This window comes from Saimiri boliviensis, chromosome 12 (assembly GCF_048565385.1).
Source record: "Saimiri boliviensis isolate mSaiBol1 chromosome 12, mSaiBol1.pri, whole genome shotgun sequence".
Classification (NCBI taxonomy): Eukaryota; Metazoa; Chordata; class Mammalia; order Primates; family Cebidae; genus Saimiri; species Saimiri boliviensis.
Window position 1 is genome coordinate 109,888,862 of NC_133460.1, and position 14,080 is coordinate 109,902,941.

The following is a 14,080-nucleotide window of genomic DNA, read 5'->3' on the forward strand; positions in this document are numbered from 1 at the left end:
GGCTTCATTTTGAGTGATCTTTTTCTACTTACTGGAACAAATATATTCTGCAAGCTTTTCTGCATTTCCACAGGTTTCTCCTTCTGTATCCAGGCCAATTTTACTCACTGGAAAACAACAAAGAAACGTATTTCTTTACATGATTATTGAAGTCCTTTTGTTCCAGCGTTATTTTTTAATGTGCAAATGCATAAATATGCACTTTACAAATCACATAGAGAATGTCTTTTCCTGAAAGCCACTAATGGAAGCTTGCAAGAAGACAAGAAAGCATCAGGTCCTGGTACCTGCACCCCCAGATGTGCAGATTGGGTAAGGCATTGACTAGCTTCCCTGAGCCCCATGTAGCTCATCTACAAGGGAGGAGAACACCAACCATACGGAACTGTTTTAAGGATCATGTCAGATAATAAGAGCAAACTGCTTGCCATCTAGGAGGGGCTCAACAAAGGCTGTTTCCTATTTAGCCAGGAAGGAAATGATGGCCAATTCGGGACTTTTTGCAGGAATCTGCCTGACAGAGCCTTCGTTTTGTTGGGGAGATGTGGCCAGACCACATCCAGAAAGATGTCATGGCTTGACATGGCCAGAATAAAATGGAAGGAAGGGGAGGAAAGGTTTCATAACAATCTGCTAACAGGGACCCAGAACACTACAAATACAGGTCATTTAGGATGGGGGGGCGATACCAGCACTTTCATGAGATCTGTATTCATGAACCAAGTAAGAAGCTAACAGACCCAGGCTCCCCCTGCACTTTTCCAGACAGCAAACACTTGGCCATTCTGCAAAGGGTGTTGATGAAGGAAGGATCCAGGAGGCTGGCTCAATCAACACTGCTACCTGCTCACAGGAATGCAGAATGCCTCAGAGGAAGGAAGTGCTGTGGGCAGTCCTCTTAGGAGTCACACAAGAGGCTAGTTAGTAACAAATGGCAGCTTTATTAAAAAGACCAGCAGCTTTTAACTTATGAATCATTAAAAACATGCTGAATCAAAGAAAAAAAAATGTCCCATATGACTGTAAGCCCATTTCAGGAACAAAGCCCTTGCTTATGCTGCGGTGGCAACGTAGGCTGGAGCAAACAAACAAAACCTGTAAACACCCCACGGGAACTGACCTGAGACATGAGAACTTAGCAGTGATGCTGATAATCAATATTGACATGAATATGCACTTTTCCCAAGTAATGAAACAATAATAACCATAAGCAGAACATTAACTCTCCTATACAGCTTTGCTGATCACAAAGTAAGCACTTGCTCATTTGGTCCTTACACCACAACCCTGTGAGCAAAAACAATTACTACTGTACTTGAGAGAGAAGGAAGCTAGTAAGCAGTGGCCAGCTCTATTCGTGAGAGCAGGGACTTGGGCTGCCTGGTCCACCCCACAGACTACAGAAGGCTCTCAAGAAATGTTTGGTATAAGGTCCCAGTCCCTGAATGTGGCAAGACTGACACTGCATGAAGTCAGTACAATATTTCAACCAATACTCTGGCTGGGCAAGCCCATCTTAAGGGCGCTGCCTTAGTAAAAGCTGACAGTGAAACTTCAAATTGTCTACAACTGTGTTAAATAAACCTGCCAGAGAGTACTTCTTACATTTCAGAGGTTAAGACACTGACTGCCACAATAGATCCCGTTTCCTGGGCTTGTGTAAACCTCTGGGGTGAAATCTCTGCTGGTTAATGCCTAGGCTGAAAAGGCGCCAATTAGTAAATCTGAAGGTAAAATAAAATTCTTAGTACAGACAAATCAATAAGAAAAAAAATGATATTTGAAGACATTAACAAGTGTATGAATAAGATGATTTCTGTAAAGTCTTTCCAGAATTAATGGGAAAACGTGGCAATTAAAAAATATATATGACCTTAAAATGGTAAAAACATCTGCATGCATATACAAAGGGGCAGGCTGGCTTTGGGAAAACGCAGTTGTGGATTTAAACAATGGCTGTACCACTTTCCAAGTGTGTGACCCGGCAAATCACATCCTCTCTCTTAGGCTCAGTTTTTGTTTTTAAATCAGAAAAATGGGCTTACTAACACCTTTCTTAATGAAAATAAGAAATGATGTACATAAAATGCATAGAAAAGTGCCTGGTATATAACAGAGAGCCAAAAATAGTAAATATCTTTAGATGATAATTTCTTCCAACAATGCAAACATGTACCTCATAATAAAAAATTGTTTTACAAATAACCTATTTATTTGCCTTTTTAATCTAATTTTTTTTCAGACAGGTTCTCACTCTGTTGCCCAGGCTGGAGTGCAGTGGTGCAATCTTGCCTCACTGTAGTCTCAACTTCCCAGGGTCAAGCAATCCTCCCGACTTAGCCTCCTGAGTTAAAGGGACTATAAGGATGAACCACCAAGTCTGGATAATTTTTGTTACTTTTGGTAGGGAAGAGATCTCACCATGTTGCCCAAGATGGTAATAAAGAGTCTTTCTGTGTGATGAATTCCAAGTTGTTAATTGCTAAGCTATCTTCTGTGACATCACTGGCCTGGGTTTACAAGGCCGAGCAACAGTGGCTACTAAATGGCGCCTAGGTCCAACCTTGCAATCAGATGGAAAATTTGGGGCATCTGACCTTTGGGCAGCCAAATGGAAGGCTTTCCTCTGATATGGCTGGCTGAGTTGCCAGGTATCAGCCCACAAGCCAACCATCTCTGCTTCTTCAATACAAATTAGAATGTTATTAAAGTATGCACATATTATCCAACGAAATAATGTTCTCAGGAGATTTTCTGTGGACCAAGTACAGTAAGTCCTTGCTTAATGTCAAGAATAGATTCTTGGAAATTGTCACTGTAAGCGAAACAACATACAGCCCGTCCTTGAATAACATCGTTTCATTCAACGTGTTTTCATTACAACACTGAAGAGGAAAAAAAATTGGTTTCATTATACATCATTTCACTTGAAGTGGCAGTTTCCAATAAGTTATCAACAATGTTAAGTGAGGACTTACTGTACAATGTTACATAGCATGCACTTTTTAAAAAAACCATTTTAAAATAAATAGAGACAGAGTTTCACCATGTTTCCCAGGCTGATCATAAACTCCTGAGTTCAAGTGATCTGCCTGCCTTAGTGTAATTGAAAGTGCTAGGATTATAGGCATGAGCCACTGCACCCAGCCAGCATGTACTTTTTTGCCATCTATTATTAATCAGTAATACCTGTAAAATTAGGCTGGCATAAAGAGTCTTGCAACATTTATAAAGAAACATAGGCATCTTCTCTCACTGGACTTCCATACTGAGATTCCTTGCTATTCGCTGGACCCTTGTTTCCATTTCTACTTCAAGAAAAATGTCTACCTTCTTTTCTCTTTGCTTCAAATGTTCAACTTTCCTAACCTGATTCCCAGGCTCTGGGGAACCAGGGGTAGCTCTTCACCAGAGGGCTCCCGGGCTTTGGAAAGTGGCTCCCAATGATCCCTGTGATCCATGCTCCCTCTGCTTGAGTGTGGGTTGAACTTACTTGATTCAAGCAAAGAGAAGATAGCGGAAGAGATGGATGTCACTTCCAAGATTGGGTCATAAAAAGACTGTGGCTTCAGTGGTAGGTGCTCTCTTGCTCTCTTGGATTGCCTTGTGACAGGGAAAACCAGCTGCCATGTCTCTGGCAGCCCTCTCGAGAGGCCTGTGTGAGTGAGCTGGGAAACAGATCTTCTGAGTCCCACTGACAGCTATATGAATGATTTTGGAAGCAAACCATCCCCAAGTTAAACCTGACTATGGCCTGGTGACAGATCTTAGTCAAAGGAACCCACTAAGGCTAGCCCAGATTCTGGCCCACAGAAACAATAAGATGATAAGTACAGCCTAGGCAATAGAGTTGAGACTCCATCTCAAAAACAAAAAAGAAAAAAAAATTATAGTAAAAATATAACATAAAGTTTGCCATTTTAATCATTTCTTAAATGCATAATTCAGTGGCATTATGTATATTCACAATGGGATTAGTCAGCCAAAGGGTACAAACATTTTAATAAAGCTTTTGAATACAAACTGACCAAGTGGTTCTCAAAAGATGTAAACCAATTTTTAATGCCATGGAAATGTCTGAATATATTTCTTTCATTGCATTTTTATCATTAGCATCATGTATTTAATTAATTTTTGCAAATTTAACCAAAAATAATATTTTTAAACTGCGCTAAATTGTTGTTTTTTTTTTAAATGAAAAGGCTAAGCCATTTTTTGGTGTTTTATTTTGACTCCTTACCTACAGAAGCAGTAGCATTTCCAACCACATACACTGACTTGGCATTCCATTTTTCTTTCAGAGACCTTTCCCAGACTGTAAAACATGAAATTATATGTGAGTTGTAAATACCAAAGTGGCCATTTGGACCACTGCCCAAGGTTGCTTGTTCACTCTAAGAAACCTGTCAGCAAAGCAAACTATTAATAACTAAATGTAAAGAACAGCATCTCAAACTAAAATTCCATTTTCACATTGTTCATGTTTTATAGGCAATTTTTAAAAAACTGCTTTCATAAATGTTTTAGTGTTCCTTGCTTGAAATATTACCTTCTTTCCACAGTTGGTACTAGAAGAGTTTTAATGGGTACCAGGAAATAAACATAACTTGAAGAATTAATTTGCATAGTGAAATAAAAAATTTAAATCCAGACTTACATAAAAAAAAAAGACACTGTCATTTTAAAAAAAGCAACTTAAATGTCTAATACATTAATCCAATTGGTTTATTTGGGACATAAATCTGAAAGCAGTCAACAAACTGTAATCTCAGAGGAGAGGGTTCTTTTATTGATTACACCAAAGTAAAAATAATAAATTTCAGGTCAATTAACAAATACAATTTGATACAGAATACTATCATTTTATGATCAAACAGAATCTTTAAATATGGATTAAAGAAATACAAAGAGAAAACTGATTGTATAAATAAATATAAATAAAGCCACTGGACATTTATTGCATTTTTAGAAAACAAGGAAATAATAGTTCTTCCTTTCTAAAATCTGGTCATGAGAGTAATTTTCCCTTAAATTCAATAGCATTATTACTCTACCCTTTACATTAAGGGAAATTCCCTCTGAAAGAGTAACCAAAGATTGAGTTACACTTTGTTTCCTACCCCATAAATATCAATGATACTTATTCAAAACTTATCCATAGCATGTAAACAAACAATTTTCCAAGCCTCAGAGCAGAACAACTGGAGTGAGCACTGGGTGGAGTCGGAAAGTCTGCCACAGAGCTGGCTCTGCCCCTTAACCTGTGTGCCCCAGGTAAGCCAGTTAACCCACCTCGTCTGTTTCTTCATCAAGGTAACTGGAATTAACTATATCCCTACTGCTTATTCCATATGGCTGTTGTGAGAATCAAAATAAGAAAATGTATGGGAAAATACATTTTAAACTTTATTATAAAGCAACAGAAAGAGTTATAGAGACCGACCTTTCTAGGGTTTTCCTCTTTTTAATTATCTTCATCCTCAAAACATATACAAAAGGAAAAAATACAATTGCAAGAAAAACACCCAGGGCACCACTGGGAAAGAGTACACATGCTTCCCCATCTGGAGTGTAATGGCATGATCTCAGCTCATACAACCTTCACCTCCTAGGTTCAAGTGATTTTTGTGCCTCAGCCTCCTGAGTAGCTGGGATTACATGCACGTGCCAACATGCCCAGCTAAATTTTTGTATGTTTTGGTAGAGATGGGATTTCACCATGTTGGCCAGGCTGGTCTTGAACTTCTGACCTCAAGTGATCCGCCCACCCTGGCCTCCCAAAGTGCTGGGATTACAGGCTTAAGCTACTGTGCCTGGCCGGTTCTGAGTTTCTTAGGTCCTCGGACTTTCAATAGGAGGTGAATGTGTATATGAATCACCAAGAAGGTAGTATGTTTAGGCTACAATGAAGCCTGGTTAAATGTGGAGGCCGAATAACCAGAACTCACCACTGTCACTTACTCCATGCCCACTCTACTCCAGGTAATGTCCTGGATGGTTCCCTTTAAGACTCAGACTCTGCAGCCTGAATCCTGAACTTGTGCTTTACGTATTGTGGCGGACTGGAAAGTTCCTTACCCACTGTTCTTCAGGTTTCTCACCTGCCAAGTGAAAATACTAAGCATATCTATATCACAGGATAAAGCATTCAGGACAGAGTCTTGCAGAGAGTGAGCATTCAGTAAGTTCGACCTAGCTAATAGTAGAAGTAATAATCCCATGATGCAGGTATTATTATGCCCACTTTAAAGACAAGACTGAGGCTCAGAGAGGTCAAGGAATTCATTTAGGTCCAAATGGCTGCAAAAACCCAGGCCTAACTCACACCAAAGCCCTTGAATGACCACTCTGCCTGCTGCCTCCGCTCATTAGTGTCACTGTGGAGGTGGGTGGCCTGAGTGTGAAGCCTGGCTCTGCACTGACTCGTTCTGTGCTTACTCTCCCAGCCTCAGTTTTCTTAATGGTAACATAAGATCATAGCATTGTGTGCCTCTGAATTGTTATCTCGGGTTAAGTGGGGTAATGAACGTGAAGTATTCACTACACAGGCATACAACAGGCACTGTTCTGACATACAACAGGCACTCCATAAATGTTAGCTGGGAAGCTGTTCAATTGCATTTATTAAGGTGTTTGCGGCCGGGCGCAGTGGCTCACGCCTATAATCCCAGCACTTTAGGAGGCCAAGGCGGCTGGATCACGAGGTCAAGAGATCGAGACCATCCTGGTCAACATGTTGAAACCTCATCTCTACTAAAAATACAAAAATTAGCGGGACATGGTGGTGCGTGCCTATAGTCCCAGCTACTTGGGAGGCTGAGGCAGGAGAATTGCTTGAACCCAGGAGGCGGAGGTTGCTGTGAGTCAAGATCGTGCCACTGCACTACAGCCTGGGTAACAAGAGCGAAACTCCATCTCAAAAAAAAAAAGGTGTTTGCTCAGGCTGAAACCCAGAGTTCTGTTAATGGGTACTGCCATTTTCATACTGTTCTCATGGTGCGGGAAGGCAGTGGGAAGACAGGTCAAAGAGATGACTGAGTCACTAAGTGCCTGACATGGTGGCACTGACCATCTTCTCATAGATTTTTTTCATCATCTCTCTTTGAGGAAAGTAGAATTCATCCTATTTTCAGAGGAAGAAGCTGCTGCCTGATACATTCTAAGTGGAGATATGAGTGCCCAGGAGGTGAACAGCAAATAGATAGGGAAAGTCCCTCTCAGGGTCATCTTGTCTGGGAGTTTAAGAGGCAGCCCTGTCTCCTGTTTCCCAAGGCAGGGTCTGTGATCTGACACCACTAAGCACTCACTTCTCTTAGAAGTGCAGCTGCTTCTGGAACTTAAGTCTCCCAGCAGGAGAAACAACAGTAAATAAACATTCAGTGGCATCCACAGTAGACCCACCCTCACCTTCAGTTTTATTGTCTTTCTCCAAACACAACTCTGCTGCTTCCACTGCTCTGGGGCTGGTAAAAATGAGTCCCCCATAATCTTCAGGATGAGAAAGCTGCACACCAAAAAGCAATAAAGTCATTTTATATGATTACTACATTCAACGTCTTCCAAGGAGCTATGACTCAGTATTCCAAATGTTTTACAAAAGTAGTAAGAAAACTAATTCCTTCCACCCATCCCCGCAACACTTACTGAGTGCTTACTATGCCTGGAACTATTTACTCCGGGACTTTTAGGATACACAGGTCCACTCTCTTTATTCATAGTACTTCCCCTAAGAAGCTCACAGTCTAGGGCAGGGACAGACAAATGCACCACAGGGTGATAGGTGTCACGGCAGCACAGAGGGGAAGCCGGATGCAGCCTGGGATTAGAGTGGGGTGCAGGTAAGAGGGAAGCCTTGACCTGACTCTGTAATAAAAGTGGGAATATACAGGGGGTGATATCCATGCTGAAGCCCCGATTTTCAAAGAGGCTAATGGTGATATTACCCACCAAACATTTACTCTGAGCCAGGCACTGGGCTGCTGTATACATCTGACTTCTCTGAAGCTGTGGGCACTGGATTTTCACTCTGAAACATTTAGAAGGCTTTACTGGGCTTGTCTCCTGCAATTTTTTATCACTCCTACACTGGAAGCAGAATTGAAGTTGTGGGCAGAAGCCCTGGGTTTGAGTCCCAGCTCTATTACCTGCTAGAGGTCTTAGCTGAGAATTTGGGACTCCAATCTCTAAAATGGAAAAATAACACCTACCTGGCCTGCTTTGCAGAGGTCGGGGTTGAGGGGTAGATTAAATGAGAAGATGAGTAAGAGGGTTCTAGAACTGCTGAGAGCAATGCAGGTTTGCTGCTTTCCCTATGACCTGCTCTCCGGGGCCCCAATCTCTGAGTCTGGGTGGCTTTCTGGAGGGGCTGATAGAGGCTCGCTCAGAGACTCCCAACAGCAGCAGCAGCCTCCTGGAGCCAGGTGAGGTTATGCTGCCTTGTTTTAAAGTTTGGGAATAAAATAAGGAGACAGTAAAACAGTCCTTCCCTGGCTTCGGATGGCAAGGGTTCTACAGAAATCAAACACTAACATGGTGCTCAGTCAAGACAGGCCTTACCTTCTCAGAGAAACTGGGAAGAGACAAAAACTCAAATGATAAAACAGGGATCAAAGTGGCTTCAATTCCATATAATCCTAATTCCTGCAAATGAAAGAATATAGATCTGGATTGGCTACGGCTGTTTTTAAAATAAGAAAACATTAACCATTTATTCTGCATTAGTTCCTGTGAGTTTTTGCAGACCCCACCCCTGCCTGCTCCAGGCCCCCTGACTTAGCAGAAAGGACCCTATGGGAAAAGGAGTCTCAGGCCACTTACCCTGATATATGGATCCTGGCCACAGTCGTCTTCCTTAGCATCCTTCAGTAAAAGAACCTTCATTATTGCCTGGCGGCCCTTGTAGGGCACTGTGATAGAGCAAGGAAACAGATCTTAATTAGATCTCAAAGACTCATCCTAAGCAATGTCCGATGGGGATGGTACACAAGAAGAAGGCAATACATTGCTTGTTGAAGAGACCTATCCCTCCTACACCATGACTTAGCACTAATGGGCTTCTTCTTTCTGAAGACCCCGTCACTGATAAGGCCAAGAAAGAGCATGTTAGCAGTTGATATCATTTGGAAAGACAGATGAAAGCCATTAGTGAAAGTCAAGTGTCCTATACCAAACATTTATGGCTCAGAGAAGGGAAGTGATGCAAATTTAGGGCTGTATCAACAACAAACAGAGAAATGGATATCTTACATTGTAAGGAGATAAATAACTTTTCCATTTCAAGATAAATATACTAAGTAGCTCATAATCACTTTAGGAAATAATTATATTGACTATTCTACTTATTAAATGTTTTCTAAACATTGTCAAGTATTGTAAGATAGTCTGATAACCTGGAAAACAATTTGTTAACATCAAAGCCTTATATACTTCATCCTTTTTCTTCCTGTAATTTCACTTCTAAGAATACTACAGCAATACTCATAAAGGTGTCCAAAGATTAACATTAAGATGCTCACACTAGAATTCTTTAGAATTACAAATAAATGGAAACAATGTAAAGATGCAACAGGGAGAGAGTGGTTAAAGAAATCATGGTACAGAGCTGTGAAATCATTAAAATATTCACAAACAATTACATGAATTATTTAATCACAAAATAATGTTAAGAAAAAAGCAAGACTCAGAATTACATAAATAGTATGATTTTAGATTTTTCATAGATATACGAAAGGATATACACCAAAACATTAATAGTAATTATTTCTAAGTCGTAAACTAGAATGATTATTTTCTGCTTTACCTCTTTCAGTATTACACAATTTTTTTTTACAATGAAAACTATATTCCTCTTGTATTAGGGTGAGGGGAAGGCACATTATAATCATCCCAAGGGCTGGCCAAGTACAGTAGCTCATGCCTGTAATTCCAGCACTTTGGAAGGCTGAGGTGGGTAGATTGTTTGAGCCCAGCCTGGGCACTATGGTGAGACCCCATCTCTACAAAAAAATTAAAAAATCAGCCAGGCCCAGTGGCATGTGCCCATAGTTCCAGCTCCTTGAGAGGATCACTTAAGCCTGGGAGGAGGAGGTTGCAGTGAGCCATGATCCCACCACTGCAGTCCAGCCTGGGTGAGAGAGTGAGACCCTATCTCTAAACACACAAACAAACCAATAAATGCCACTGACAAACTGCAGAATAAATCTGCTTGAGAGGCAGATTATCATTCCATAAATGGCATTAGACCCACCAGTTAGTTACTTAATAAATATTATGCAGTGGTTGCTAAGAATCAACAGACTACATTGTTTGAAACAGAAATGCGCCAGGTGTGGTGGCTCACGCTTCTAATCCCAGCACTTTGGGAGGCTGAGGTGGGCAGATCACCTCGAGGTCAGGAGATTGAGACCATACTGGCTAACACAGTGAAACCCCATCTCTACTAAAAAAAAAAAATTAGCCAGGCGTGGTGGCACACGCCTGTAGTCTCAGCTACTCGGAGGCTGAGGCAGGAGAATCACTTGAACTCAGGAGGCGGAGGCTGCAGTGAGCCTAGATCGAGCCATTGCACTCCAGCCTGGGTGACAAAGTGAGACTCCCTCTCAAAAAAAAAAAAAAAAAAAAAAAAAAAAAAAAAAAAAAAAAAGAAATGTACCAATTCTGGGTGCCATTACTTATAAATTACTACTGAATATATATTTATGGAACAGTTTGGGAAAATTGGCTCAAAATTAACTGTTTTGTACCTAAGCACCAAACCTGGTGAACAAATATAATACTTATGAAATCAAGTTCTAATATTGTGGCTATCAAGGTCTTAGCTAGAGGGATTGGGAGTCTGGGGGAATGGGCAGTATGGTTCCTACCACTTTCCGAAGTTACTCAAAATATATCTCACACAGAAATTAGGAGCCTACCCTTCCACAATGATAACTTTTGTGTTACCTTGACTAGGCTACAGCCCTGTTTTTCCAAACACTACTCTAGGTGTTGCTGTGAAGGTATTCTGAAGATAAGATAAAGTCATCAACTGGCTTTAAGTAAGGGAGATTATCCTAGATAACCTAGGTAGGCCTGATTCAATCAGTCCAAAGCAGGTAAAACTTGGCATTTTCAGCTAAGGTATACATCCTTCTGTAGCACACAAAGGAAGCAATTAGTGTGGGGTTTCAAAAGCAGAAGCATAATGCTTGGCAGCAGGCAATCCTGTGGCCACAGAGCTCTACTCAGCCCCCACTGTGTTCCCGCCATGGATCTATCCTCTGAGATACAAATCCCTACATTTTCAAAGAATATTTCCGTAATGCTTTCAAATACCAGAAGCCAACCCTCTCACAAGTGTTTCTATATAGTTCTCAGGCTGTGATGCCAAATCCCAAGCTTGGAATCCTCCTCAGGAAATTAGGTCTGCATTATTTATTGGGGCTGTGTGTAATAACTTCAGAACTAGTAAGTGCTATGAGGTGATCTGGCACAGTGACTGGGGTGCTGATAACCAGTCCCATGTCCAGGGAGACCTCTGTGGAGCTGACATTTGAGTCATTTTGACACTTGTGATCTGAATGACAACAGCAGTGAGGAGAAAATGTTCAAGGGTCAGAAAGGGGCCTGGGTATCCCCAGGAGAGAAGGGTAAGTGTGGCTCAAGTGTAATGGACAAGGTAAGCTATGGATTTCATGAGAAAAGGGACCCCACTAAAAAGTTAAGGATAGGATTGACAGTGATGGGATCTATACTTTAGAAATACCACCGACTTTTCGGGCAAGGAAGGACAGGGACCCCATGGGTCACAGCAGATTAGTTGAAAGTCATCAATGACTGAATCAAAGTTGTGGTAGGGGTGCCAGCTTTAGCAAATGCCAGGTCAAGAAGTGACTGGATCAAGCCGTCATTTTGCAGAGTTATCAGGATTTGCTGATATAATTCTAGGTGAAACCATCTATCTACAGCCTAGTTTGAAATGGTTGGGACCAGGCTGAAAAGAAGTGTTTCTTCTTTGAATCCCACCTGAACTTTTTTTGGTTTGTCTAGTTAAATCCTATCAGTAAATCACATCTTTCTAGAACAGTAACTGTACTAGGCACTAGGCATTATCATTATATTTACAGGAAGGTAAATAGATACTTTAAAAATCAGTAAAAAACATACTCATAAGGCAGTAAGTCTTATGAAAGAATATTTAAGATTCATAGCTGGTACATCTTATTGGAACTGGGAGGTGTGGTATAGATTACCAGTTGCCCCTAAACATTTGCTCATCCCTTCTCCCCATAGAAACAGGTACCCTTCATTAACTGGGCAATGGTTGCCAAAAATAAAAATGTGTAGTTAGACGTCATGAAGTGACTAGGTTCTGGCGAACAGGATGGAAGGTGAAGTGACGTGCAAAACTTATGAGTCCTGTACTTAGAAGGAAAGGCTGGTCCCTCCCTTCCCCTCCCCCTTTCTCCCTGGAATGTGGAGAGGGTGGCCAGACCCTTCATACTTGCAGAGAACAACCCAGGGATGATGGAACAAGACAGAAGGAGCACGGACCCCTTTGTATTGGGTGTATAAGTCAGAGATCTTCAGAGAAACAGAACCAATGGCATATATTTATATCTAGAAACGGATTTGTTGTAAGGTATTGGCTCATGCAGTTATGGAGGCTGAGAAGTCCCATGATCTGCTGTCTGCAAGGTGGAGATCTGTAAGCAGGAAGGCTGGTGGTGTAGCTCGAAGGCCTGAGAGCCAAGGGTGTAGATCTTATTTCTAGAAAGCTGATGGCGTCTCTAATGATTTTCTTTCCACGTATTTTTTACAACAGAAGGCAAACCGGTAGCCTGTGGGATAAACCTGAGGTTGATGAGGTTTTTTATTTGGTATGGGTTTTTAAAAAATCAGGGTGTTTCTCGTAAAGAGCCAGAACCCCCGCTTCTCTCGCAATGGAAAGACCTGGCCGCACTGGGCCGAATCCCTACCTGCCACAGGGGATGGCAGCGGAGACTCATGCACTCTGCAGCTGCCCACCATCCACTCCACTCTTCTCTCAAAATTGGATCGGGTCTTTAACCTAAGACTACCCCACTGGCCCCGAAGTTTTTTTGTTGTTGTTTGAGATGACGTCAGGCTGGAGTGTGGAGTGTGGGACTCGACCTCCCCTCACTGCAAACTCCGTCTCCTGGGTTCAAGCGATTCTCCTGCCGCAGCTTCATCAGTAGCTGGGACTACAGGCGCCTGCTACTACACCTGGCTACTTTTTATATTTTTAGTAGAGACGAGGTTTCACCACGTTGGGCAGGCTGGTCTCAAACTCCTGACTTCAAGTGATCCACCCACCTCGGCCTCCCAAAGTGCTGGGGATTACAGGTGTGAGCCACCACGCCCAGCTAATTTTTGTATTTTTAGTAGAGACGAGGTTTCGCCATGTTGGCCAGGCTGGTCTCGAACTCCTGACCTCCGGTGATCCAGCCGCCTCGACCTCCCGAAGTGCTGGGATGACAGGTGTGAGCCACCGCGCCCGGCCCCCGCGAAGCATTTTTAACTGCAGTCCCTGCCTTAAAAAAAACTTTTAGGTCAAGAAACGCGCTCGAGGAGTTTGGCGAGGGTAGGCTGGGCAGGCGCCTTCTAGCTGTCACAGACCTCCCGCCTGGGCAGGACCAGGCCCCCAGCGGCCTTGGGGCCTTGGCTCCTTGGCTCCGCGGAGTCACACACCGCCCAGGGCCCGGGCCCTGCACGGGTACCGCGGGCGGCGACACCTACCTCGCGGGGCTGGCGAGGCCCTAATGGGCTAAAAGACTGGACCGTGCCCAGCACCGGGCCTGGGATCCCGCGGGCGCCCAGACGGGGGGCGATGTCGCGCAGTCCCAGAGAAGAGGCTGCTGAGGCTGCAGGAGCAGTGACAACAGGTGGGCGGTCCCCTCCCCACGCGGCCCGAGGGCGGCCGCGGCGAACCGGGCCCGCTCCCAGGACCCGGCACCGCAGCCCAGGGTCGCGGGGTGGCCGCGCGCACAGCTGGGTGCTCGCGCATGCGCCTCGAAACCCAGGCAGCGGAGCGAGCCCTGAGGCTACATGGGTTGAACCACTAAGCGAAGGGGAGGGGAAG

General features: G+C 43.1%; 1 protein-coding gene across 3 annotated transcripts in view; it reads right to left on the minus strand.

The window, feature by feature from the left end:
- The window catches only part of UROS (uroporphyrinogen III synthase), a 31,940-nt gene extending 17,926 nt beyond the window's left edge, over positions 1 to 14,014 (minus strand). For all 3 annotated transcript variants that reach the window (XM_003922106.4, XM_039464974.2, XM_074383071.1), the window contains exons 1-6: positions 13,738 to 14,014; positions 8,818 to 8,906; positions 8,557 to 8,640; positions 7,408 to 7,504; positions 4,241 to 4,315; positions 33 to 107 (exon numbers count right to left, since the gene is read on the minus strand). In XM_003922106.4, the coding sequence (XP_003922155.1) occupies positions 33 to 107; positions 4,241 to 4,315; positions 7,408 to 7,504; positions 8,557 to 8,640; positions 8,818 to 8,880 (394 nt within the window). In that variant the 5' untranslated portion in view covers positions 8,881 to 8,906; positions 13,738 to 14,014. The remainder of the gene's footprint in view (positions 1 to 32; positions 108 to 4,240; positions 4,316 to 7,407; positions 7,505 to 8,556; positions 8,641 to 8,817; positions 8,907 to 13,737) is intronic.
- Between the last annotated feature and the right edge of the window lie 66 nt (positions 14,015 to 14,080).